Genomic DNA, 22901 nt, shown 5'->3' with positions numbered 1-22901 from the left:
AGTAGGACCAGAGACTAAATCACGGAGTCACTTGTTTCTCCATCAGTTAATATGACATGCATTACTTACCTTAATAGCATTTCTGATGATTGTATCTGCTTAGATTCACATGCTGTGCATATGGTCCGACATCCAGTGGTAACCGCAGAGTATTGCATCTTGTCTTTCGGGGATCAAAAGGGGGCGTCAGCATAGGCGTGTCTGTAACACTATCCCTATCGTGACGTGTAGTGTATCAAAAATCCCTCACGCGCCGAGGTCCCTCCGATTGTATTTTTTCTGCTAGAGGGAGCCCAAGGCTATAGTGAGTGAGTACAAAAAGAGAGAAAGTAGTAAGTCGTCTATGTTCCTTCCACTCCAAGCGGGGAGGAAGGGTGGGCGCATGTGAATCTAAGCAGATACAATCATCAGAAATGCTATTACGGTAAGTAATGCAAGTCTTCTGACGTTTGTTAATCTGCTTAGATTACATGCTGTGCATAGACTAGCGAGCAGTACCCGGAGCTGGAGGTGGGTTTTGAGAAGGAAAAGTAGAGAAAAGAGGTCTTCGTACTGCTTGTCCCACCTGAGAATCAGACCTAGAATGAGTGTCTAGGCAATAGGGTTTTGTAAAGGTGTGTACAGAACTCCACGTTGCCGCTTTGCAAATGGACTCAAGGGGAACATTTGCAATGAATGCTATGGATGCTATGGATGCCCCAGTGCCTCGAGTAGTGTGTTCTGGGCTTGAAGGGCAGTTCTCTCTTAGCAAGAGTATAACATAGTGTGATGCATTTGACAATCCACCATGAAATAGCCGATTCAGAGACAGGATCCCCTTCTCTACTAGCTGCCACTGAAACGAAAAATTGGTTCGTTTTCCACAGTGGTTTAGTTCTTTCCAGGTAAAAGATGACTGCCCTGCGCACATCTAGTGTGTGTAGGCTTCTTTCGGCCATGCTATAAGGATTCTGTAAAAAAGTAGGTAGCTCAATCGACTGGTTCACATGGAACTTAGAGATAAATGTAGGCGCAAATCTGGGGTGCGTGCGCAGAACTACCTTATCCCTGTGGAATGTAACAAAGGGGTATAAAACAGAAAGTGCCTGTAGATCGCTAACCCTTCTGATAGAAGTGATAGCCACTAGGAAGGCCGTTTTATAAGTCAGGTCTTTTAGAATTTGCTTTATGCATAGGCTCAATTTAGGTCCTACCCAGGAGCTGGGTGAGAAACAGGAGGATAAATCCTCTTCAACCCTTCAATAAAGGCCGTAATAACAACTGGCATCTTCCACCACAACACCTTTTGTTGTGATGTGGTGTAGGCTGACAGGGCAGCCAGATGAACCTTTAGGGAAGTGAAGACTAACCCAGTGTCCAATAGATGGGTTAGGTACAGTACAATGTGTGCGGGTGAGCAATCTATGGGATTGACACTCTTGGAATTACACCAAATGATAAAACGTTTCCATTTGCTGGCACAGTGTGTTTGGTTTCCTAGATTCCCCGAGTATGTCCATGCACCTCTGAGGGAGCTGTAGATGTCCAAACTCCATGACCTCAGGAGCCAGGCTGCTAAGTTCAGAGTTTGTGGTCATGAGTGTAGGGTCTCCCCCCTGTCCTGAGACAACATGTCGTACATGCAGGGTTGTTTCACTGGTGGGGAGAGGGACATTTCCCACATGGGGGTCACCAGTATCATGGTAACTGATTCCTGGTGCATCTTGTGCTCTATCTTGTTGAGAAGGAGAGTCGGGGGGTGGGGGAGATTTGGGTGGGGCGGGGGTGAGCATAGACCAATTTCCCTGACCGTGTTATCCAGAGACCGTTCCCCTTGGAGCGGTTCTGGGGGTACCTGGAGGCGTAGTCTTGGCGTTGGGCGTTCTCCTGAGTTGCAAACAGGTCGATCTCTGGGAAGCCCCATTCTGCGAAGACGTTGGACACAATGTCTTCGTGCAGACGCCATTCGTATTCTTCGGGCAGAGGAAAATCTCTGCTGAGCACGACTGCTAGAAGGTTGAGTTCCCCTGGAACATGTTGGGATAACAGAAACATCTTGTGTTTGAGAGCCCATATCCAACTGTTTTTGGACAGCTTGGATAGGCCTGGAGAGTGAGTGCCCCCCCCCCCCCGCCACCCGTTTGTTCAGGTAATACATGGCTGTAGTGCTGTCGGTGAGAATCAGCACTGTCTTCCCTTGCAGTTGCACCTGAAAGGCCTTCAATGCCTTGAACACTGCTAATAGCTCCAGTAAGTTTATATGGTTGGATGCTACTTGAGGCGGCCACACTCCGTGCGCTGTCTGCTGAAGCAGGTGAGCTCCCCACCCTGTGAGAGATGCGTTTGTTATGAGTGGCTTCCACGGCAGGGGTGGTGAAGGTTTTCCCTTTCAAGAGGTTTTCTCTTGACCACCACTGCAGAGAAAGAACGAGGGCTGGTGAGATAACTACCAGATCTTCCCATTGTCCGCTCGCCTGACACCACTGGCTGTTGAGCCACTCATGCATGGGACGCATGTGCATGCGCGCATGGGGAACCAAGTATATGCACAACGCCATCATTCCTAGCAAGCGCATGGTCTTGCGCACCAACGGGCTACATATTGAGAAATCTGAAAAAGCATGTTCTGAACCCTCTCGTTGGAGGAGAAGACGAGACCGTCTTTCGTCTGAATTAGAGCTCCCAGAAATTGTTTTGTTTGACTGGGGACTAGACTGGATTTCTTCTCGTTGATTGAGAAAACCAGACCGACGAGAAGATCTACTGTTTTTTGGGTGTTCAAAAAAACATGTGTTGTATGAGTCCCCTGTGATGAGCCAGTCATCGAGGTAAGAGTAAACTGGGACGGATAGTCTGCGCAGGTGTGCTCAGCCGCTGCCAGGACCTTGGTAAACACCCTTGGCACTGTGGAAATGCCGAAGGGGAGTACCTTGAATTGGTAATGCCTGTCCTTGATCATGAACATTAGGTATTTCCTGTGCGCTGACAACATTGAAATATGAAAGTATGCATCTTTCATGTCCATTGTTGCCATGTAGTTCCCCTGTTTCAGCAGTGGGATGACTTCTTGTAGTGTTATCATGCAAAACTTTTGGGGTTTTATAAACTTGTTCGCTGGGTGCAGGTCTACAATAGGGCGCATGATGAGGTCCATTTCGGGTACAAGGAAGTACACTGAATAAATACCCTTGTTTACCTGAATAGGGACGGCTTCTATGGCATCCTTTCCCAGCAGCGCTTCGACCTCTTGATTCAGGATCTCCAGATGATCCGGTGAAAAGTGCTGTGAGCGCGGCAGTCTGAATTGTGGAGGTCGGGCGAATTCCACACAGTACCTATGGGTGACCGTCTTTATGACCCCACTGGTCTGAAGTTATCCCCTCCCATGCCGTGAGGAAAGATGTTAATCGCCCCCCGACTTGGGTGAGATGGGAGGGGACCTGGATCTGGTGGTCATTTTTGACCAGAGGCTGTGGCTTCTCTAGGACTGGGGCCTCTACCTCTGCCGCATCGCTGACCCCTTGAAGCGTAGTATGCGGGGCTTCCTGAAGTGTGTCTTGTGTTGAAATTTCCAGTGCTATGGTTGTTTTGACCTGCACGGGACTGCCCTCGAAAGGACTGCCGAGAGTTATTACCTCTCTGGGGGGATGGTTTTTGAGTGATCTGTTGCAGAGACTTAAGAGTTTCATGCTCTTTCTTGGCTGTTTCCAAGGCCTCATCAACTGCTTCCCCGAAGAGGAAAGCTTCCTCAATAGGCTTATTGATGAGAGGCTTGCGTTTTGGGTTTAAACCCTGAAGTACGCAACCAAGCGTGTCTTTTTAGTAGGGTCCCTTGCGCCAGAGACCTGCCTGCTGTTTCAGCCGTTTCCAGGGTGTTTTTAATCACATTCTGGTTCACTTGTCTTCCCTCAACTATAATAGAGAGAAGTTTGGATTTGATGGGTTCTGGAACCTCTTGGAGGCCTTCCTGGAGCAGGTTGCACTGAGGGTCAGCATAACTGGCCAATAGCATGGTATTATTTGCTATCCGCGTAGTGTATGCGGCAGCCGAGGTAACTCGTTTGCCTAAAGCATACAGCCTCTTGGATTCCTTGTCCGGAGGTGCCTCCCCTGTGGCAAGGGGCACCCCAGCCCTTTTCCAGGGGTCTTTTCCCTCTTGCTGGGTCTCTTCCCACTTGTCTGTGGCACTCTGCTGTTCCTCTTCATAATTCTGTAGAAATGAAGCCTCTTCCTTTTCATTGTAAATGTCCCGATAGGTGTCCATGTGGACAATGTCTTCATGCTGGAATGAGACAGAAGGCTGCTCTTCTTGATAGTGAGAAGAAATGTGAGGGTTAGGCTCTCCACGAGAACTTTTTGGGGATGGATGATCAGAAAAACGGGTATTTCTCGCCAGCCGATCCATACACCCTTAGAATTTCTCTTTAGTCCATTTGGAAGACCCAGGCGGGCCTACGGGTGGAAAAACGTCGTTTTCCGCCATATGGTGCCGAAAAGAGCCTCTTAGGGTGTCGGAAAGAGTCCCTTGGCTATCTTCATATGTATCTTGAGAATCGGGGCCCCAAACATCATCTGTACATTTTTCCGCGGCTTGCCCCATGATTTTAGGCGGAACCGGGATAAGCCCCACCGCCGCTGTAATCCTCTCGATGCGGTCTTCGATAACCGCCGAATCAGCGTGAGACAATTGCTCCGATGGTCTATCGGTAGGTCTATCGGCAGATTTACCTTCCGCGGCGTTAGAGGACCTAGTGGTCGGTTTTTCGACTAGAGGCCTAGTCGTAGCTTTCGGGACCGTCGCAGTGTCGGATTTCCGTGCTTCGACGTGTGAAGTTTTTGGAGTAGCTCCCTTACTTGTTTTAGATTGCCCAGTCGCAAAACTGCTGCGGATGCGGGTAAGGCTTTGGATCTGCGCGATCCAAGGAAACTGTCGAAATCTTCGACGGCCCTGTTGGCGCTCTCACCTTTTTCAACGAGGATGTTGAAACCGGTGTAGGGGTTGTCTTCTTAGTGAGATGTGTTTGTACGCCCCTGTCGCCGGGTGTTGTCCCTGAAGTGAGACAAGAGTCAGGGCTTAAAGGGTCGGGCACGGGAGTGGGGGGACCTAGAAGTGTCCGCCTCGGGGTCAATCACATCCACAACGGATGTTTGGTCATCTGAGGTGCCCCCGTCACTCTCGGCGGGTGTGGCGGTGGGGGAAGGGGGTTCCACCCGCGACATACCGTACGTGGCCCACCGCTTTACACGGCGCCTTAAGGGTCTTAGGCCAAAGGAGTTTGCAGGTAGCACACCACTTTGTCGTGATCTAAGGGGTAAGGGGAGACCGGCATTGCACGTCCTGCGTTCGTCCTTCCAAGGATATCTGACCCTACACTTAGGGCAGAACCTAAAAGGAGTCCTTTCCATAGCCAAAGGGGAAGATGACCAGACCTGAAGAGGGCAAAGGAGGAAAGACAAACCGAAAATATGGCCACCCAACCCCACTCTCCCTACTGTACAGGTCGGCCAGAGGGCCAGACCATGTGGAAATTCCAGCTGCTGGATCGTAGGCGCCGAATACCACCGTCGTAGATGAATCCGCCGCCTACTTCGTCGAAGATGTTCTTGTGACCGAAGTGACTTAACAGGGAATAACTCAAAAGTTGGTATAAGATAAACAATGTTTCTTTTGTAAGCGCTCCGCTATAGGGCGACCAGTTATCTGGACGGAAAAAAACAATCTGAGGGACCTCGACGCGTGAGGGATTTTGAGTACACTGCACGTCACGATAGGGATAGTGTTACAGACACGCCTATGCCAACGTCCCCTTTCGGTCCGCGAAAGACAAGATGCAATACTTTGCGGTTACCACTGAAAGTCTGACCATATGCACAGCATGTGATTCTAAGCAGATTAACAAACATCAGAAATATTGATCCTTCTTGTACCCCGTGGGCGCACTCAGTAAATAAACGTGCAGTGTACAGCTCATTATGCCTTGGCAGAAAAAGCTTGGTGTAATACTCCTTGTCCGTCGCTGGTCTGCATATATATCCGTGGATCTCCCTCTCCCTATGGGCCTCCTTCCCTGCCGTACTCTAAGGCACTCCCAGGGAGGGGGGTAGGGAGGTGGGGGGGCTGACCGTGTTGCCTCCAGCACACATGATTCTATGGACCCTACAGCGCTCCCCGCCAACCCTCCCCGAGCATACTGCTCCGTCCGCCCCGCTAACACCCACCTCTGGCCCTCCGAAGGTGCTCCTCAGCTGTTCTGGGCTCACTCTTCCATTCCGTCCCTCACTGGGATGCTGTCATGGATGGGCTTCGGCTTCTCCCTCGGGAGCCGTCACGAAGGGTGAGGGGCGGAGGGTCAGGGGAGTGCCCAACGCTGCACTATCTTCAGATGTGAAGGGCTCAGTGCCCCTCACGCCAGCTGCCACCTCGGCCGGACTCTTTTCGGCACTGCGTGCACCCAGCCCCACGGGCGGAGGCTCCACCTCTCCTCTCCGTACTTCGTGTTGTACCCGTTCTCCACTTTGCAGGAGGGGGGGGGCCTGTCGATCAGGATTGCGCCTGGAGTATTCTTGGGTGTTTCTCCCAGCGATACTTCTACCGGTTTATGACAGGGGGGGATTGGGGGGGGGGGGGGGGGGGGTGAGGGCTCAGTTCCCATAACGGCCCGGTGTTTTGGAGCTCTGCACTCAGGTTGCCATTGCCTATGCACCCCCTGGTGGCCACCATAAATAATTATTTAAATCATGAAACCTAGAGTATAAGTGTTATTTGATATTTGAATACCTGTCACTGTGAAACTATGTTGCAACCCTATAGCTCACATTGACTCCTCTTAAGTCAAGTCTGGCTGCGCAGTCATTCTACCTCTTGTGCAGTACAGACCTATACCAAAGGATGGGTTACCTATTGCCAAGAGGAAAATGCTGGTGTAGTCTCCAACAGGGTTACTACATACAATCTTGCCTAACAAGGCTATTACAGACAGTTCATACCGAATGATTACACCTTGACAGCCAATCTTACCGACAAGCTCAAGAACCCACACCGACAAAGGCTTGTCTCGGAAAGATAAGATCAAAGAACCTTAGAAAGCCTCAAACACATCCTGTGTCGGGAGCCTGTACTGAAGATTCCAGACTTCAACCGAGTGTTTATTCTTCAGACAAACACCTGAAAGGTTGGACTAGGAGATGTGTTGTCACAGAAACAGGATAGCTTGGATCACCCCATCTTGAACACAACCTGGACGTTGTTCCCCAGAGAACAGCCATGTGACAGAGTAGAACTTGAAGCCTCAGCTATTAAGTGGTGAGTCCTGAACCTGAAGTATTATGTCACAAGAAAGAAGTTTGGTCACAAGTCGGAACACTGCCCCCTAACCTGGATGACCCTGAGAAAAGTTTGTAATGTCCAAGTCACAAGGTGGTTTTTAGCTCTTCAACCATTTTGTTTCTCGGTGCAACATTGAAAGGGGATAGAAACAGGCAATGTGGACCTTTTAAGTAATTTCCCACTTCCCAATCAATAGGGGAGCCTCTAGTTTAATGGGAGGGGTATGTGACTGATCTGTAAAATTGGTCCCGTCACCCCCCATTGAGTCTGTGAAGGTGAGCCCACTAAGCAAGACCGTCCCTAGGGGTTTAGGCAAGTGGGAGCTCACTAGCAGTGACTACCCTCTTGGGGACAAGGACTCCATTCTGATCAGGAACTCACAGCCCAAAACAACATCTCTGCATATATGGGTGGTGAAAAAGACTTGTATCTCATGTTATGCCTATAACCAACAAGTACCCAACTTTTACTCCTTTGGCTTCAGGTAATTCTGAGCGTCGTCTAAATGCCATAATGAAAGAAGACGGACACGTTTATGTTTTGCTGATGACGTACACAAAAGGACAGCAAACCAGGGAGAGACTCCTACGGAGAGAGGAGAGAACCACCCTGTGCACAGGTGAGCCTCTGCAGAGACATTGTCCTGGAGGGGCGGAGCCATGCCAAGCTGCAGTACCAGCGGTGGCATGGAGGAAGAGAGGACCGCTAGCTGGAGGCTGAAAGGCGGTCATCCTGACTGAGCAAGAGGCTCAGGTGGGGAGAAAGATGGAGGCTGAAGCACAGCCATCTTGGTCGATGGCACGACCACTGGAGAGCTTTGGCTGGCCCGATACCCTGCAACCGACGCCAAGACCAGCTGGATGAAGGGAGACTGGGTTCTCTGAGCCAGAGTTTACCTATGCGCTCCCTTTCTCTGTCATGGCCTGAAAGGACCCACAGTCGGTACGGTGCCCGGAGCCCAGACACCATAGGCAGACGCAGTGAGGATCCGTGATGGATACTTTCGATTCGCAGGTGTGGCAATTTTTTGGTGTCGAAGGAGAAGATGATGAAGACTTTCTGAAAAACCCAAGCGTGCCATAATTACTCGAAGAGTAAACTTGGAAAAACGGAATTGAAGCCAACAGGCGCTGCATGCGCTATTTATGCTGATGACGTCCACGGAGGCCCTCGAGGGACATTGACACAGCGCCTCTGCATACAGCACCCTCCGTCAAAAAGAATTCAGAAGCAGCGAAGCTGGAGAGAGAGAGAGATTATAATAAGATGAAGAATACATGGGAGGACACAATCCATTCGAAGAGCAGTTTCCGTACCTCTGGATGCTTGGAATCTAGATTGATGGTCATAGAGGCAACCAACAAGGTCAGTGCGCTATATCAGTTGGGGGAAGACCAGCTTCTCCAAGAGTTTCTCAAGGAAGGGGGTGATAGATATGGGGCGGTAGTTGGCTGGACAAAACGGGTCAGCAGAAGGTTTTTCAGGAAGGGGCAAGCACACAAAGGAGTGCTTGATGGAGGAGAGGAAAGATACAGTGGCAAAAGAGTGGTTGCAGAAATCAGTGAGTGAAGGGGCAAGGGAGCCGATGTGGTCCTTAATGGTTCTGGAGGAGCAGGAGGACACCTGTATGGAGGAGACGTTTATGGATCGTACAACTCTGGTACCTCATCAGGTGTGATAGGAGAAAGGCAGAGGGAGGATGGGAGGCCAAAGGGTGCAATGGGGCAGGATAAGGGGAGGGGGAGAGGGACTCAAGGGTGCTCAAGATGTCCTGAGTTTTTGCAGGGAAGTGTGTGGCCAGTGCGTCGCAAAGGTCCTGTGAGGGAAGAGGTGAGGAGTAGACTTTAGGGGCTAGCTAGTTCCCTGTGGATTTTAAAAGGTTCAACAGTGTTGTTGGATGCACCAGAGATGCGAGCCTGTATATGGGGCCTTTTCTTGGTGCGGATGGAGTCTGTATTGCTTTCTGAGCAGGCAACAGGCCAGTTTATCGGAGGGTGGGCCTGAGGTCTGCCACTTCCACTCTCCAGCTCTGCACTTGCTTTTCAGATCTGCAAGTTCAGAGTTGTACAAGGTTTTTACGCTTCGAGGCATGTTTCAGGCAGATCCTCATCACTGGGACAAGAATGTCAAAGGTATTAGTAATGGCAAGATGGAGGTTGCTGAGAGCAGAGTCAGAGGTAGTGTCTAAAGTGGAGGAAGAGGAGGGATGAAGGTAGATGCGAAGGCAGCAACTGACAATCGTTTCATTGGACGGATGATCGTGAATGTGGTTGGCATGACTGGGGGGCATGGTCCGAGGTCCAAGAGGACACAGGTGAGAGGAGAGGATGGTCTGACCAGGAGAGTGGGGAGGAGGGTGAAAGATCTGTGTGGCTGAAGGCATCAAGAATGTGCCCAACCTAGTGGGTAGGACCAAAAGACAGAATGGAGAGGGGGAGTGAGGTGCAGAGGTCATGGAAGAGAGTGGATGCTGTGATTGAGGAGTCAAGGTGGATGTTAAGAATCACCCATGAGAAGGAGTTTAATGGTGGTTTTGAGGATGGGGGAGAAATCCATTCAGAAGTCCTATTCAGAAGTCCTATTCAGAGCGCAACAGGATGGTAGAGCCACGTGGCTTGTAGATGGTGGCAATGGTCAGAGAGGAGGTGGGAGAGATGACCAACTTGCAAACCAGGCTCTCGAAGGAAGAGTAAGGCTGGGTGTGTATGAGAGTAGAAGGGACCACTCGGGGACAAGAAGGGCAACCCCACCACCTGCACGGTTATGGCAAGGGTTGGAGATTATCTTGTAGCCATTAGGGAGAAGGGAGTCAAAAGCAGTGACTGCACTAGCCTTGAACCACGTCTCGGTAAGAGCAAGGATATCAAGTTCAAGGTCTTCAAGAAGGAGGCAGATGTCGGCAGAGTGTTGAATGCACAACGAGCATTAAGCGTGGCTAGATGCAAGATATCTCCACCTTTGAAGGTTTTCCGAGGAGGGGTACAGAGACGTGGTACATCAGTTGGAGGAGGGCTAGGGGGCAGAGAGAGTGGAGGAAGGAGTAGGGAGGAAGTTAATGAGGGATAGCTAGCACCAGTCAAAGAGGAGGAGGTTGGGTTGAGAACCCAGAACCAAGATCGTGCCAGTGTGATAGAAATTCTACACCTGGATGATGCGAAGCCCACCAAGAGGACTTTCCATTTGATGCCACCATTAATGGGAGAGTATGTAAGAGGAGAGAAAATAGAGATGAGGAGTCCATAGATCTGGGGAAGGGACAGAGAAAAGGATATCGGTAAAGATCTGTCTGGAAGTTGCACTGATATATGTGCCTGCGATAGGTAGATCAGGGTTAGTGATCAGGATATATCGGTTATGCTTTTTTCTTCGAGACTTTGTGAGAGAGGGGGGATAGAGGATAGTTTAACAGTTAGAAAAGATGGGAGATAGTTGGAATAGGTTATGATTATGTATATAATGGTGTTTTGTTGAAACCCAGGATATGTTGGGTTTCTTACAATCGATTCTGTTTTGTATGTGTGTATGTTGTCTTTTTTTGCATGTGTGGTGTGTGGGGGGGGGGGATGATACGTTCCATATTTTGCTCGACTTTATAGGATGGTTTTGGCATTTATCAGCATGCTCAAATGGAAGATTGTAAATGTTTGAAAAACTACGAATGCATGTGAGGATATACAGTGTATTAGTGTGCTCTGAAGGGGCTTGTTTCAGTGTGTACTTGGAATGTGAAAGGGTTGAATTGTGTGTGAAAGAGAAAGAAGGTGCTGTCTAAACTTTGGCGGGAGAAGATTGATGTGGCTGTTTTGCAAGAAACGCATCTAATTGATGTACTGGTGATTCTGTGTCACGGGCATGGTTTGTCTTCATTTAAAACCTAGCTCACCCAATGTCATGATCCCTACCCCCGGGGACCCAGACCAAGTCCAGCAACCCCGGAAGCAGGCATCAAGTTATCCCAAGCAAGCCCAACAACCCCTGCTAGGGGCTATTTGGGTGCAGTCCTAGCGCCAGGCTCATAGATTAAAACTTACCTGATGCAGACCATGCTGCAAACTTACCTGATGCAGACCATACTGCAAGAGCTCCAAGCCAAAAGAGGCTTGGAAGGGACTACTTTCCTAGGGACTCTTTTTTACTCGGGTGGGGCTGGGGAGGAATACTTACCTGGGACTACTTTGGAGGCTATTTAAACCACGGCCAAAGAGCAGCACACGCTTCGCGTTATTCTGCATCCAGCAGTGTAACGCTCACCGAGCCTGCAAGTCTGCATCCAGTCTTCTGCCACGCCCGCCTCGGGTTTGGAGCTCCTAGAAAAAGGGAGAAAGAAGGAGAAAAGGTTAGAACAAGAGCAATACCTTTGATCCTTACCTGAATTCCCGATCCATCACGCCTTCGAGCTGGAAGAAAGAAGTTATTTTATGCGTGTCGCCTTGCCTGCTGCAGCGCCGCGCTGAACTCACCGGCCTTCGCAGCATCTTCACATTCCACCGCATCCTCCTGTATGTTCCCGCCGCACTCCGGCACTTAAGGAGAAAACAAGAACAGCAAGGTGAGCCAAGGGAATACACAGAGGAATATTAGTTACCCCCCCATAGACTTACCTGATTTTACCACCGGGGGTACTATTCCTCTTAACGGGTCGGCGAGCTTCCACTGCATCTTCGCTGAACCCCGGCCCCTAAGGGGAAACAAAGGACAGCAGGGTGAAACAAAGGGACTAACAAGGGGAACCCTCCTCACCACAATAGACTTACCTGATTTTACCACCGGAGGTATTATTCCCCGAGACTTCATACTTTCTCTCAGCGCCTGAATAAGGGAGAAAGCAACAGGTTACACATTGACATTATTTTATCGAACTGTGTTGGAAAATACAAATCCTTACCAGAATATTACCGGTTGCCACGAGGAACTCTTCACTAGGGTCAAGCTGCAACCTGCAAGGAATCGGACAAGAGTGAAAGTCAGGCATTTAAACTCTTACGAACTACATACTTACGGCAGAGTCAATATTGTTCTGGAACTCACCAATTCCTTCGAGCCAGTGAAGCAACTGTTTATCAACACGCCCCTGTGCTCAATGCAGGATGGAGAGCTCATCTTTTCAAACCATCAGATGAATATTCCTACGGGCCAAGCAAACGAAGCTAGGTGGGCCAGTCCAGTCTGTCATCTTGGCCCTACGCATCACATTGGTGGAGACTGCAGCAGTCCAGTTCAGATCAACGCCTCTGTGGGAGCCAGGTGAGCGCAACACCCCCTCTGAAGAATATTAGTTACAAACTGCAGTAGAGTCTCGAGCTTCTTTTTAGTTCTTAATCTTGAGCTACCCTGGGATGGCCAGACTTGTCTACGGGATATTAAAGTAGTGTTGACCCAGAGTAGACATTTCGGTCCTCCCTTTTTTCAGTCCTATGTTTACTCTTTTTTAACACCCCCTATGTTTGCATTCAGTCCTTCAAGAGGATCCCAGTGACCAGGGATATATAGGAGTCCAACAAGCTCTACATTGTTATGGTTTTTCAAAAATGGCTTCTCTTTGCCTTCTTTTACTATCCCCTTTTTTTGTAGGCGTTGCACCAGCGCTTTCTAAGGAAAGTTGCCCTTAGGATTGGGACTAGACAGGGACAGGAAGTTCTTTTCTCTCTATCCTTCTGTCTTTCCTAATGACCCAGTATCTCCCCGGTCACTGTATATGTGCTTGTTTACTGTATTTGAGGGACTTTCACATTGCCTCTCCGTAATTCTATACTGTGTGTTGTCCTCCTTTTTTTGTGTTAAAACATGAGCCTGTTAGGGCTTCACCCTGTGCATTTTACTTCTAGTGCCCCCTAGGTTGTAACCTGATTCTCCGACTAATTCAAGACATACGAGGGGTGTTGGAATCTTATTAAGGAAGGATTTGGATGCGTGTGTTGAAAAAGTGAGTATGGATGGTGAGGGGTGTATTATACTAATTGACCTTAAATATGAGGGTATGTTGTTAACAGTTGGATCTATATATGGCCTATGTGCGGGAGGAGGGGACTTTTTTGTTTCGCTGAAGGCGATGCTTGGTGATATGGGAGGTGAAATGGTTGTTTGGGTGGAGGGGGGGTTTAATTGTGTGATGGACTTCAAAATGGATAGATCCTCGACGTGTCAATTTACCGGACAGAAATAGAGTAAAGATTTTCGAGATTCTCTGGAAGTATATGATTTAGTTGATGTATCGAGGAATTTTCATTGGGGGGAAAGGGAATACTCATTTTTCTCACCGGTACATAATTCTTATTCTAGGCTTGATTACATATTAGTGTCTGATAGGCTAATTGAAAATGTACAAGAGGTGTCTATGGGAGAATGACACATTTCAGACCACTAAATGGTTATGGCTAAGCTGAGATTATCCGCTGAGAGGCTGGGGTCTAGTAGATGGAGGTTGAAATCTTGTGTGTTAAATAATAAAGGTTCCACTGATGCATTAATGAGTTTTATACCAAATTTATTTGAGATAAATGATGGCACGGCAGACAATATGGTGGTGCGGGATGCTTTCAAGGCTTTGGTTAGAGGGGAATTGATGAACTGGACTGCGAGAACGCGTAGGGTGGAAGAAGCTTGATTGGAAGAGCTTGAAAAGGAATTGGGAGATTTGCAAAGAAATTATGCTTTGTCGAGAGAGGAGAAAATTAGGCTTAGGATATTGGAGGTTAAGGAAGTACTGAAAAATGAGGAACTCAAGTTGAGAGGGGATTGTATAAGTGCTGGGAGCAAGGGGATAAGGCAGGGAAGTTATTGGCAAATAGATTGAAGAGATATTCAGAGAGGTTGTATATTCAAAAAAATTGATGATGAATCTGGAAATATGGTGATTAAGAAAGGTAAAATTGGTGAATGTTTTCGTTCATTTTATGCTAAATTGTATATGGAAAATATTGCCTCGCAATGGGATGATTTTGATAGGTATTTTGGTTAAATTGCCCGTCCCTTGCTTTCTGAGGAAGGTAGATGTTGTATGGAGGCCCCCATTACCATCCTAGAGGTTTTGTCAGTAATTGAGGAAATGAATAAGGGTAAATCTCCGGGGATGGATTGTTTGACAGTGAAATTTTATGAACAATATGGTGAAGTGTTAGCACCGGTTTAATGTGAGTTATAGAACTGTTTTTTGAGGGAGAGGAAGTTATGCGATTCAATGAAGGAGGCAATCATCACGGTGATCCGGAAACCTGGAAAGGATGCAACTAGGTGCAATAATTATCGGCCCATCTCCTTACTTAATGTAGACCTAAAATTCTTTACCAAAATACTGACAGTGAGGCTCAAAAAATATGTGTGTGAGTTAGTAGAGCGATCTCAGACAGGATTCATGGGGAGAAGGTATGGATATGATAATATTTGAAAACTGTTAGACATTTTGAGTCTGCCAGACTCAGAGATAAAGGATATTTTGTTAATCTTTTCTTACGCTGAGAAGGCCTTTGATAAGGTGAACTGGGGCTTGTTGAAATTAGGTTTTGGTCCTTTCTTTATTAATGCTATTCAAGCACTTCAGAATGGCATATCGGCAAAGGTGTGGGTGAACGAGGGGTTTTCTACGTCATTTTGGTTGTTTAGAGGCACGCGCCAAGGTTGCCCTTTGTCGCCACTGTTATTTAATTTGGTATTGGAGCCCTTCTTAGCGTATATTCGTGAGACGAGGTGTATCAGAGGGTTTGCTGTGGGAGATAGGGAAGTTAAAGCTATGGCTTATGCGGATGATGTAGTGGTCATCTTGAATGATCCTGTGGTAGGGGGTCATATATTGAAGGAGGTCTTTGAGTAAGTGGGTAAGATATCTGGGTATCGGATCAATTGGGATAAAACGGTGGTATTTCCGGTGAGGGCTTCGCATGGATGTGAGAATCTGCTGGGGTGGCATTGTAAATGGGAATATTCTAGTGTGAAATATTTGGGTGTCTATATTACTCAAGATTTTAGAAAGTTAGTAAATTATAAAGTGGATAAAATCATTGAGGTTCTTAGGCGGGATATTAGGAGATGGGGATGTGTAAATCTAACTCTTTTCTTAAAATTAATGCTATTAAAATGATTTTGCTGCCAAAGGTTCTGTATGTTGTTCAATCTCTGACTTTGCATTCTACAAAGGGAGCGTTTGCACGTATAGACAGATTGTTTCAGAATTTGTTGTGGGGATTTGGGAAGAGGGCCAAGATTCCCCAGTATATTATGGCCCGGAAAGTTAAAGATGGGGGTTTTGGCTACCCGGTGTTAAATCATTATGGTAGTGTTTTTTTTGTTAAAGAATGTGTCTGATTACACTGGTGAAGTTCTGAACCAGGTGCCGTGGTGGGTACAAATTGAGTTGCAGCGGTTTTTACCTTACGATATTAAATGTTTGTTTTCTTTTGGAAAGTTGCCTAGGAAGGTGCTGTGTTTGAAGTCAGTATTGGCTACTAAAGAAGCATTGTTGTCGTGGATAGTGGGATCTGGACAAGGTCTATATCTTTATGAAGAGGTGTCCCTTTGGCATAATCCTGGTCTGCAGTTTAATAATAAGGTACTGAATTGGAAAAGTTGGGTTCAGAGGGGTGTTTTGACTATTGGTGATGTGTGGAGTGATGCAAGGGTAGTATCTTTTGCAAGTTTAGTTGAGAAATGTGGGTTGAGGAACAGTGAATTAAGAAGGTATGATATTTTGTTAACTCTATCAGGTGCTCCATTTTTGAAGAAGCCAGAGAATTTTAATATTTTGGAAATTGGATTTCAAAAAGTGTCTACATTTATGCAGATTATGCAACCTGATGGGCAATGGTCCGATTTGTGGGAAAAGCTAAGGTTATAATGGACAAAGGAGTTGGGTAGGGAACTTACGCCAAGAGAATGGGAAAAGATTTGGAGAGTGCCGACGACTGCCAAAGTGGATTTGCAGTTACGCTATATACATCAAAGGTTATTGGGCAGAATATATTGGACCCCAGTACGTATGTGTAAATTGGGATTAGTTGGTGATGATCGGTGTTGGGGTTGTGGGAAAGAACAAGGTACTTGGTACATATGATGTGGTATTGTGAAAGGGTGGTGAGTTTTCGGAGGGAGGTTATTGATAGGATCGACCAAATTTGGGACATTGTTTACCCACGCAATCCCTTAACGGTCATCGTACTATTGTACAGTGGTGGACGGGATGAGAGTTGGGTGATATTGTGTGGGGCAATCAAAGTCTTGTTGGTGCCGGGTAAACAGGTGTTGAGGGTCTGGAAGCACGGAAGAAGCCGGCGATGGAGGAATGGATTTTAGATGTTACAGTTTTATCAAGATTTGAGAAAACGAGGTTTTGTAAACAAAACAAGGAAACCCTTTATGAAGAAATGTGGGGGAGCTTTATTGATCTTTATGGATGATGCTAGATTGGGTTCTGGAGTGGAGTGCATTGGTCTATTTTCAAGTAACAAAAATAGGGGTGGGGGTTTGTGTTGTCTGTGTGGTTGTTTTGTGTGGTCCTACTTGTCTGTTGTCACTTGTTTGGTGCATCTGATTATGTTTTCAGTTAGTCTTAAGTTTAGTATGGTGGAATACAGATTTATGGTTTGGAATTCTGTTATATTTGTCTTCCGCTGTTGTGTATTTTGCAATTCAATGAACTATGATGTTAATTCTGTTTATTCTATCTTGTTGAAATTAAGAAATAAAGAGTTTTAAAAAAAAATAAAAATAAGATGGAGGGTGGGGAGTGCCATAGTGGTAGAGGAAAGGAGTAAGAAACCAGAGGGCTGCACAGCACATGCACGACTCACCGAGCAGCCTAGTAGTCAAGGAAAGCAAGAAACAAATGCCCTGGGATAGCAATCAAGGCACGCAAATCTTATATAGGGCACCTAAATTCGATTTTTGATGCAAGGTACTCTAAAACACACACAAACAATTGTTAGAACAACTTTTACGAGGACAAATTGGGATGTCGGTAGGAATGAGTGAGAATGAGTCAAGAAGGTAGTGGTGTAGGCACACTGTGGTCCAACGGCTATTAGAGATCAGTGAAGAGGTAGACCCCAGTGCTTAGTCATTACTCACTGCTGATCTGAAGGGTGTGGCGAGTTGCAGCCCAAGTTTGTGTTGTACCAGGCTTTCCACCTGTCTGCCGCTCCATGCTTTTTGGGGTAAAAAGGAGAGGGGCCCTCCAAGCCCTTCTACACCCACCCAGGCTCGGTCGGACAGGGGCCTTAGTGGTTGGCCTTGGGAAGGGGGCCGGCTCTGTGATTGGCTTATTTGGTCACAGGCTAGCCAATAGGAAACACAGTGGGTCTGGTGGGGGGAGCACACCCTCCACATTAGATGGTGTCGGACATCTTGGAGTGCTTCCCAGAAATCCAAAAGGCAGTAAAAACAGGGCAACCACAGTGAAGATGATTTGCAGCCTCTCACAATACATCTGGTGAACCCCAGCAACATCAACAGGCCGCCGGTGTAATTACAGAAAGATGAGGAATGCATGGAAGGACACAATCCATTCAAAATGCAAGTACTGCAGTGAGAACAGTAGCGAAATACAGTTGGGAAACCCAAACCCCGGACCCTAATAAGAGTGAAAGAAGGTATGCAAGGGTGAAATGCAAATGAGTGGATGTAATAGAGTAAACAATTTAGTCTTTCAAATTACAGGATAGTGAGTAATGTCAAATAGTGACAGCAAGTAAAAGAGGAAGGAATGAATAGAAGAAAGTGAAACGGAAAAATCAACAAGAGTGAGTTTTCCCTTGTGGGACGGAGTCTCTTTCCAACTTTAGAATACTTGACCAAATGGAGCATTCTCCACATAAGTGGTAGCCAAACTGCATCAACATGGACCTCTTATTCACAAGTCTAAGACAATAATAAAAGATACATTTACCAGTCTTCTTTTACTGTAGTGCCCCCTCCGCAAGACCCCCACCCACCAAACAAGTCCCTTTTTATCAGTTTAGATATGGGATGGCTGGTAATAGACTTTCAAGAAAAAGGCCAGATTACTTACTAGCATATTCTCGTGAAGTTGACAGTTCTTTCGCTAAGACAACCTAAATGAGAATAGAAAAAATATTAACATTATGGAACCAATATGCATACGTAACATTACATTTTGCAAGAAACTAAATTGTACATGTCACATGTTTAGGCTGAAAGTCAACTAGGCAAAATAGGTGGTGCACTTATAAACAATGTAAATTGCACACAAGGAATATGCATTTATATGCATTTTATGGTACTACCATGTGACATTGAAATAGCTAAGTGAAAAACCTTAGAGTTAAGACCACCCACCTTATCGGAAATTAGTCTGGTGTAGTAAGTGAATCTTTTTTATACAATTTTATTTAAGGAATTTTCAATACAATTCAACTGTTACAAACCATTGCATCAACCATGTATATCATTGTTCATGACAAGGGAGTTACACCATCGAGTACAAGATATTAAATCTACACCACCTAGAGCATAACCTAGAGCTATACAGCTCAATTTAGGCTCACAACTGTAGGCCCTCCCCTGAAACCTCCCCAACTATAGTCAGATTGCTCCGTGCTCTCCCCTCCACGAAAGATCAACAGCTCAATTAGGTGTTGATGATCGTGACATATGCTGATCTGACAACTGCAGGAAATACTGTCTGTAGGGGCTCCAAATATACTGTGGATGTTGGCAAAATGGGCAGTGATTACTATATCCTACTTCAGTCTCATGACACCATACCAGATCCCCTAACCAAGCCGCCTCCATAGGGTCATTAATAGTATTCCAGGACATGAGGATACATGCTTTGACAGGATAAGGAGTCTGGATAACAATTTTCTCAGTCCCCCCAGAATTGTTAAGGCTTTGTCTAGGAGGCAGACGCTAGGGATCGCAGTCGCCCAGGATATCTTAGTGCATTATAGCACCAGTGATTGAAATTGCTGAACCAACAAACATGACCACATTAAATGAAACAAATGGTCCCCTTACACCGGGCACCTGGGGCAGTCCCAACACCCAGAGGGATCAAATTTAAGCCCTTTCACCATCTAAGCTAAGCAGGGGGGATAGATCCTAAATCATCGTATATAAAGTGGAGACCACATTCGTGCATCTAACCAAAGCACAAATGTATTTAAATAAGGGAGATGGTTCTGGTTCTACAGGGAAGGAGGTGCTCCACTTGCAAAAATGCCCCTCTCATTCCGATGTACTGGAACACGAGACGGGAATCGCTCCCCACACCTTGTCCACAAATAACTTTCTAGAGACAAACGAATTAACCTGATGGGTACATATCATCCAGATGTTGCACACCAAGCCTCCACCAGGTTGCCTTGATCCACACACATCACACGAAGCTTAAGATGTCCTATGCAACACAAACTCATTTCAGGCGCGTAAGTAAAGGAAAGGTTTGCCTTCTTGTGGATCTTAATCCAATCATCAGCTGTGGATCTCACTATCGATCCTGCAGGGATCAGGCATCATGGGGGACAACAATAGAGACTGAAGTGGGTACGGCCTTCAGTCAATCCTGACATGCGGATACATGTCGCAAACCGAGTCTGGGCCGCCAGGTAAAACAACTGCATATCCAGAGCCATAGGCTCTTCCCTGCTCCTAGGTTTGGGAGAAAACCTTGCACTTTACCTGCAGTCCTTTGGTACTTTAAACCAATTCTATCAGCAGAGACCTCAGGCGGTCAAAGAAAGCTCAGCCAGGATAGACAGGAATATTTAAGGAATTTAGGGAGTATGGACATCTTGGTCATGGAGCTCCTTCCCCAGGTGGACAACAGTAGTGGACATCTGATCATCTTACGATCTACTAGCTCTAGCAGGGGGATATGATTACTAAGGATAAAGGAAGAGTGGTCCCAGCGGACTGTGATGCCAACATATTTCACTCTTAGCGGTTCCCATCAATGGTCCTCAGTTGAGGGGGCGTGGCTACGAGGGCCATCTAGGAGGAAGCGATCTGGAGGAGCTCCCGAGATCCTGGCGAAATAGTGCATAAGAACGTGCCTATGGCTGCTGAAAACACACATGTTGGTGTGTGATCGGACTAACTGCGCTTGGTGAACTTTTGGAATGCGCGGGAGGAATGGCGGTGGAGTTTTGTGCCAAAAAAATAAGAAGCGCCTGAGACAGAAGACGAAACAAAATGGCCGATCAACGACCGGAACAAAGGAAGGAGTAGGCCGCACAGTGGTCGGGTGACAGGAGCGGACTGTGCGTATTTGGGTGTCTCGAGATTGGCCCCCTGGAACATGCCCAGCGGCTGCAGAATCATGTCTAATAGAAACGTGAGACCGAAGGCGAAGCAGCCCACGTTGGACGACTTTGCCAAGATGTCCCCTGGTCTTGGAAAGTTCCAAGAGCAAGGATAAGTCGCCTGCAGGCGGCATGTCTGTGACGGGCACTAGCCAGGAGGTCCTGGCTGCGATTGCGGACCTGAAGGGGGCCTGGGAGGCTAAACTTGAGAACTGTCCGTTACTGAGCTGAAAACGGCATTGGACCTTAAGGTCGGTGAGGTGCAGGAAGAGGTGAATTTACTTCGACAGGACGTCAGGTCTCTGGCGGAGCGCACCAAGACCCTCGAGAAAGAGGTGAGCCCGAACACCGCGGATTGTGCCTCCCATAAGACCGAATTGCATGCCCTGGTGCAGAGAGTGGGCAACTTGGAGAACAGGGCAGAGGAGGCGGAAGGACGCGCCCGACGGAATAACATTTGCATCGTGGGCCTGCCAGAAGGATCAGAGGTTCACGATCCCACGGAGTTCATGGAATCTATGCTGTTGCAGGAGATATCCAGAGGAGTTTTATCTCAGGGATTCGCGGTGGAAGCTGCGCATAGATCTTTGACCAGGAAGCCGCTGCCGGGAAACCCACCTAGGCCAGTGCCAAAATCCTTAACTACCGGGAGAGGATACTAGAACACTTCCACAAGGGTGGAACGATTAAAAGAGGGGCGGCAAACATAACGGCCTACCTGGACTATACCCTGATTGTGCAGCGTAGCCGCATGAACTTTGGGACGGTAAAGCAGAGATTGAGAGAAGCGGGCCATAAATACATGTTGCTGTACCCGGCGAATTTGAAAGTTTTTCATAAACACAGGACTTGGGGATGGCTCGACGCGCAGGGATGCCCCCAGGAGCCAGACGTTCGGACGGGAAGAGGAGATGGAGGAGATAAGTAGTGCACGAGGAGGGCGCCACAAGATGGCACGGAATAGGCCTCTGGGACTTGATTATAGTCATTTGAGCGGCCTTAGGCAGAGAAGGCCAGACCGTTAAACAACATGTTATGAGCACTGTGACTATTGCTGTTTTTAGGGGAGCCTTGCAGAGCAGATCTTTTACCCCATTTAGTAACCTTAGTTAAGTGGCCATTAAAGCGACTTCACCCTACTGAGCTCTGGGCATTAGTTGGTGCTTGCAGGGCTAGATGTGGGGGTGCCCGAGTTCCATGGATGGAGCTGGGCAGCAGTTGGGGAGTGTGGTGTTGGGGAAGCGATGGGTGGAGGGTGGGGAGTTTGGGGTGTACATAGTTATGGGGAGTTCGAGTTTGTATATGAGGCTACAAGAAAGAGCTGGAGGGTTGTATCTGTATCGCATGGGCAGGTGGGATTGGCTGCACGGAAGGAGGGATGATACTTGTGAGCTATGGGGGATCTTAAGATCGTAACGTGGAATGTCAGGGGACTCAATAGTTACCTAAAGAGAAACAAGGTCATGATGTATTTGAAAAGACAGAAGATTGATATTGCACTGTTGCAGGAGACGCATCTGACGCGGGAAAAGTTGGAGCTGGTGGGAAAGAATTGGAGAGGTATTGTAGTGGGTTCTCCGTATTCTGCCTAGGCTAGGGGAGTGTTGGTCTGGGTGGCACCGCACGTTCCGCTCCAACTTACACAAGAGGTGGTGGATACGGAGGGGAGGATGGTTATATTGAAGGCGCTGGTGGAGAATAAAGAGGTGTGCATTGTAAATACGTATGCCCCCAATCAAAACACTGCGGCATATTTTAGGACTCTGTGTGCCAACCTGGGTACGTTTGTGGGTGGGGCGGTTATTTGGGGGGGGATTTTAATTGTGTGCTGAACCCCAGGGTAGACAGATCTGATAAGATTGATAGGCCCACCCCAGCAGCCAGGGCATTGCAGACGCTGCTCGACAACTTCGGGCTGGCAGATGTTTGGAGACTAAAAACATCCTAATGGGGAGCAGTATTTGCATTACTCAGCCCCGCAATAACTGCATACGAGACTCGATTATGTTTTTGTCACGCCAGATGTGGTGGTAGAGACCACCCAAATAGAATACAAAGCGAGGGTCCTGTCGGACAACTCGCCTCTGGTCCTGGGGTGGCAGTACTGCCGCCCCAGGGCGCGGATACCGACATGGCGCCTCCGTGCTGAGGCGCTCAAGGATCCGGTCTTCAGAGAGGATATCAGAGACAAGATTATACATTATTTCGAAGAGAACACTGGCAGTGTGGACTCGGCGGGCACGCTCTGGGAAGCCTTTAAGGTGGTGTTGCGGGGTGCTGCCATTGCTAAATCAAAGGGCCTGCAGGGTGGGGTCCTGACGGAGTTAGGGCGAGCAGAGGATGAA

The 22901-nt window shown here is 47.6% G+C and overlaps 1 protein-coding gene across 1 annotated transcript in view; it reads right to left on the bottom strand.

The window, feature by feature from the left end:
- PDPK1 (3-phosphoinositide dependent protein kinase 1) overlaps nt 1-22901 on the bottom strand; it is a 1145521-nt gene that overhangs the window by 981967 nt on the left and 140653 nt on the right. The window contains exon 3 of the mRNA XM_069647190.1: nt 18303-18345. Coding sequence (XP_069503291.1) covers nt 18303-18345 — 43 coding nt within the window. The remainder of the gene's footprint in view (nt 1-18302; nt 18346-22901) is intronic.

The sequence above is a fragment of the Ambystoma mexicanum genome, chromosome 2q (assembly GCF_040938575.1).
Source record: "Ambystoma mexicanum isolate Mex_15411 chromosome 2q, UKY_AmexF1_1, whole genome shotgun sequence".
In the NCBI taxonomy this organism is placed as follows: Eukaryota; Metazoa; Chordata; class Amphibia; order Caudata; family Ambystomatidae; genus Ambystoma; species Ambystoma mexicanum.
The sequence above is the reverse complement of the archived record's forward strand: the minus strand, read 5'-3'. Positions and strand labels throughout refer to the sequence as shown.